The sequence below is a fragment of the Arachis ipaensis genome, chromosome B9, assembly GCF_059453495.1.
Source record: "Arachis ipaensis isolate K30076 ecotype BB chromosome B9, ASM5945349v1, whole genome shotgun sequence".
Taxonomy (NCBI): domain Eukaryota; kingdom Viridiplantae; phylum Streptophyta; class Magnoliopsida; order Fabales; family Fabaceae; genus Arachis; species Arachis ipaensis.
The window spans coordinates 149,951,040-149,956,881 of record NC_142444.1 but is presented as its reverse complement, the minus strand read 5'-3'; the positions used below and the strand labels follow the sequence as shown (position 1 = coordinate 149,956,881).

The 5,842-nt window shown below is 27.9% G+C and overlaps 1 protein-coding gene across 1 annotated transcript; it reads right to left on the bottom strand.

Annotated features, from left to right (window-relative positions):
- Positions 1-268: 268 nt before the first annotated feature.
- VND7 (vascular related NAC-domain protein 7) lies at positions 269-4,994 on the bottom strand. Its single transcript, XM_088499802.1, has 4 exons — positions 4,850-4,994; positions 3,663-3,834; positions 3,064-3,339; positions 269-1,265 (listed from the first exon to the last, which is right to left on the bottom strand). The coding sequence occupies exons 1-4, from the start codon at positions 4,868-4,870 to the stop codon at positions 712-714; spliced, it is 1,023 nt and encodes a 340-aa protein (XP_088355928.1). The 5' UTR covers positions 4,871-4,994; the 3' UTR covers positions 269-711.
- Between the last annotated feature and the right edge of the window lie 848 nt (positions 4,995-5,842).

The window sequence follows — 5,842 nt, the reverse complement described above, 5'->3', positions numbered from 1 at the left end:
TCACATAAAATTAATTGTATCTGAATTTTAATTTCACCTTATATATAGTAATTTTATACGTGCATCTAATTAATAATATTACATCAACAAAAATAATTTTTTTATATTAATTTTGTAAATGATGATAAAAAATATTATTAGACGACTATATAACATTTTACAATGTGAGCCATCAAAAATTAATATATATATTTGTATATTATATTGTTAGAAAAAGTATATACCCACACCATTAGTATTAAAAAGCAATAAAGATATTAAAGGGCACAATAAGAAAGAGGATGAGATGTACATTTTTAAATATATAGTGATCAAGAATAGTAACAGAAAGTTAAACTTAGCATCCAAAAAATAAAAAACAAAGTTAAAAAGAGAGAATTCATGCACGAGCCTCTAAACAAATTAAAGTAGAGGAGATTCTTCACTCTTCATAGGAATCTCCATTATCACCACCACCATAGAAAAAAATAATAATAACATACACTACTATCTCCTAACCCATCTTTAACCTTCCATTTCATCAATCTCCAACTTCTAAATTAGCACGTGCGTCACAAGATGAATATGGAAATAACCTATTTATATGATATAGTAATAATGAATATTATATATATATATATCCACCATATGCATCATTCTCTAGTTAAAGACTTTAATTATTTTTTGGATATATATATATATAGACACACATACAAGTTAATTAATGATTAATTATGAACCAGGGAAACAACCTAGATGATGATTGATGGTCATGAATTGGGACATGTTTGGATTTGAGAAGTAATTAGAAGTATCAGCAAACAAGTTATCCAAGCTTTTCCAATCAATATTGTTGTTGTTGTTCCTCTCATCACTGCAATACTCTTCATTGTTATTATTAATGGAAGATGATTCTTTGACTGCAAAACTTGTTGTTGGTGGTGCTGAGAGAGAAGCACTAGTAGGGCTATCTAGCTGTGGAAGCTCAATGAGTTGTTGATGATTATTTGATATTACAAACTCTTGTTGTTCTTGTTGATGATGATGATCTGAACCGAAGGGATGACTAAAATTTGTACCTTCAGTAGGGTGATTCAGCAGATGATGATGATGATGAGTTTCTGAAGTTAGAAGATCTGTGATTGATAAGGGCCTTCCACCATAGCTACTCTGATCTCTGAAATAATGTGGTTGATGATGATGATTACTACACCATGGATCATAACCTAATTGCCTTTGATGACTTGGACTTGGTTTTCGAAATGCTCTACATACAACCCATCCTTCTTCCTGTAATATTCGATTATATTAGTCAACGCTTAATTATCAAGAGTCTTATAAATATTCTCATTCATACGTCTCTTTTTATCAATTAATGTAAATTTTTAAGATAAAAAATTTGAGGAGTGTTAGGGCACCAACAATTTTGTGATTTATAGCCATCAAATAGCCATCAATAATAATTTTAATGGTGTGAGATTTTATTCAATAACTCACTTTTCTTTGTTGGTTATATGCTGATCAAAATTTAAAAAAGCTGCTAGACTGACTTTTCCAAAAAATTTTATGATACAGTACCATACTAGAAGTCTAGAGTTTAATTCTTTGATGATCAGAAAAAAATTTTAGTACAAGGCAAATAATAAAAAAAAGAAGTGTGTTAGAGATATAACTATTTACGTGACTCTTTGTTTATGATTTTTTTTACCAACTAAAATAATCAATTTGTATGAGGAAGCAAGACTAAAAGTTAAAATAAAATAAAAATAAGTAGAGATAATAAATTAGATATATTAATTAAGCTTAGAAGGATATATCATGTATGTATATATGAAGTTGTGTAAGATAAGATAGAGAAAGTAGGAGAAGCGTGTTATGATTTGCATTTGGCTCTTGGGCTTTATGAAAAGCAAAGTAACTTTTATGAGTAAGTGCGATATGTTTTCATTACATGGTTGACATTACTACGTATTAACGATTCTCAATCATAACGCCAAAATATGGCTGCCTCATGCTTCAAAAAACAATGCTTGTTATGAAATTTCTTAGGGATATCTTTAATTTAATTTAAAATGTCCAAAACATTTTACGAATAACTCTTGTGTATAGCTAATTAATTATTAATGCTCAATATAAACGCAATGCATGCAAGAACATTACTCAATGATTTTCAATTGCACCCTAATAATGATCATCATCAATAAGAACTAAGAACGCCTTTAATGTTATTTGGTTAAAATTTGATGAAATCTAGAAGCTCTTTTATAGAACTTAGCAAAACAATTAATAAATAAATAAAGAAGATATAATTTAACAATCACTAGCAAGGTCCACATTATTATTTCTGAAAAGAATAAAAAGTTTAAGTATATGAGAAAGGGAAAAAGATAAGTTGAAAGCATTGTGTAATTGGAAAAAAAGAGTGATGACTACTGTATATATGTTTGAAAATAAAGATAGAGTGTGAAAGAGGAAGAAAAGTGGAATAATAAGAATAGTTTTTGACATCCTATTTACTATAAAAATATATGTTTGCCTTCTCTTTTGATCACTTATTATGACTTTTGAAAAGCATAAGAGCTTTTCCATGTTAATTAAATTACCAATAATATTAAAGAATTATTAAAATTTATTATTTTGATCATCAATTAATGATTAATGTCCAAAAATATATGTGAAAGTATATTGTTGAATTACTAAAAATAATAATAATAAATAATAAATTATACCTAATATTTTTTTAAATGAAATACTTTTGTTATTTATTTAATTACTAGCATTAATTAGCCATTAAGATGTAACTAGATACTAAATTATTTTAAGAAAAAAATTTCGAAAATAAGTAATTATTATTTATACTAAATAATAATACTTTATATTCTGTTGGTGTATTTGAATGTTTTTTTTTATATCAATAAGTTTATTAGTTAATTGTTTCGAAAATAATAAATTGTGTGGTCCTGTAGCATTATTAATTGTTATTTTATATCAATAATTAATTATTTTTTATTATCAACTTTATATAAAGATAACTACACATAAATTTCTATCTAATTAAAAATTAAAAGGATGTATGGAAAGAACTTGCCTGAGGAGGGCCATGTTCAGAGGTTTGATGGCGATATTCGTGCATGATCCAATCAGTTTTGCGGCCATTAGGGGCACGTCCTTTGTAGAAGACCAAAGTCTTCCTCATACCAATGATCCTGTTCTTCGACATAACAGCCTTGTCTCTCCCAGTTGCTTTCCAGAATCCAGCTGCAGTGGCTCTGTTTGTTCTTGTTCCTGTTGGATACTTCTTGTCTTTGTGGCTGAAAAAGTACCACTCATTTTGTTCTTCATACCCTAGCTTGCATCTATCTGCACATTGTTCAAATTCATCGGAATTTCAACTTATGTACCACACTTACTTACACTGAATTAAACCAAATCTATATATGTGGATTATGAAAATCATATTTAATTTGCAACATTTTTGGTAAATTCATCTCTCATACACTTTTTATATGTGAATCTTACGCCACATTTAATAATAAAAATTATATAAGAGTGTATAAATTCGGTATAAAAGTTAAAAATTTAAAACCAACAAGAAAAAATTAGTTGAGGAAGTTATAATAATATAAGTACTTTTAATTACATTATTGTATCTCTATATTGTGATGAATACTATATATATGTACCTTGTATGTCCCATGGTTCCATTTTGTAGAGATCGATCTCAACTATAACATCTAGATCAATTTTGAGGGAGTTAATTTTCCTCTTGAGGTAATACCCCACAAGTTCTTCTTCTGTTGGGTGAAATCTAAATCCTGGAGGCACACATGATTCCATATCCATTGATGCTCTCTCCTGAAAAACAACCAATAACTCATTTTACTATCTTGGATCATAAAATTTTAAATAATATCTCTAATTTTACTTTTGTTAATTAATGAATAGAGATCGAAAAATATTATCCAAAATTGGATTTGGGAGATATATAAATAATGTAGCTATCTAGGGCTGACATATATACATAAGATAGAGAGAGTAATGATGATGATGTAACATTGGTATTGGACCCAAAGAATAATATTAGTGAAGCATGTGCGATGAGAAAAATTGGCAGACCATGTGTGGAACCCCACCATTAAAATGGAAACAAAAATATGATCATCATCAGAGATATATATTATGATTAGTCCTATATAAGTAGCAATAGCATGACATGAATAAAGTAGTCCTATATATGCAATAAGTTGTGGCCGAAAAGCTTGACTTTCATATATACATTTCTTTGAGTGTAGTGCACTCTCAACACATACACTACTACTCCTTCATTCTGGTGGTGGAGAAAGACCTTCTCACCACCACCATTATCATCATCACCATTCATCTCACAATTTTCCAATAATATATAAGATTCTTTACAAACCTAGCTAGCTAGACACACCTCTACATCTAACCCTAATACTAATAACTTTTGAAAGCTCTTTTGGGAAAAAAAATAAATTAAAAATTTGGGGAAATAATTTTTTCTTTGATGATGACAAGAAATTTTCAAATAAACTTCATCTGATTATTACACTTTTGCCAAAATCCAAAACATATTAGACATTGGATTGGGACCCTTTATTTCTATATATAGAATATCAAGAAATCTAAAAAGAATAATGTATGAGAAGGTACTAACTACTAACTAAGCTAGGTATATGTATATAATTCAGTTGTTCCAAAGATGGATGAGGATGTATGGCAACACATGAGAATGTGGAGTTTAATTAAAGATCATGGGATTTGTATAAAATGTGATGAAAGAATAATAATAATAATGATGATGGTGTTTATTAGAAAGGAGATGCATGAAATAATAGTATGTACTCACAGGAATTTGTGTTAGTGTCATATCTTGGATCTTGTTAATTGAAGGTAGAGAGAGAGAGAGAGAGAGAGAGAATAGATAGAGGGAGAGAGGGATGTGAATGTTTATTTAAAGAGAGAAGAGGGTGTATTTATGAGTAGGAAGGAATGTTTGTTGAATGGTATATATGTAGAGAAAAGAAGCAGATAGAAGAGAATATTATATTTATATTTATATTAATAGAAGGAAGGGTATTGATTGCGCGTGGTTAGGGTGGCAGATGCAAGCAAGCTAAGGGAAGAGGGGGCCAAAAAGTTGTCTTGTTTGGACGGCGTGACAACAAGTTTTCACGCCACCCCCCTTCTCTTCCTTCTTCCACCGCTATTAACCCTTTTCCACCCCAACACTACTCATATTCTTTCTCTTCTTATTTCACCCGATATATCTATCTTCTCTTAATTCAATTTTATATTCTATTTCATATATTATATTATTCACCTCATCAAATATTATTTTATTATTTTTCATCATATTATTAGAGATATAATTATTCATATACTTCCTCTTATTATTAGTTTGAGCTTTCTGAAAAAATAATTTCATAATATATATAGTATCAAAACTTTTATAACCGTAATAAAGATTTAGAATTCAATTATTGTTATTCTTTATAAAAAAAATCAGCATAAAACAAATAAAATTTTTTTTTATAAAAAGACGTATTATAAATATATATAATTATTTATATACATCTTTTTATCACTTTAAATTTAAAAAAAAATTATGACATATAAAAATTATAACAAATAACTTATTTCAAATAATTTTAAATTTAAATGTTGATAATTTTAACTATAAAAGTATAAATAAGAATTCTAATTTATATAATATACTACTCCATGTTAACAATAACAAATTTTTAGTAGTAATAATAATATGATAACCACTGTATATCTTATTTATATTATATTTTTGTGGTAATTATATATTTGTCGTTATTATTATAGGTTGTAATAA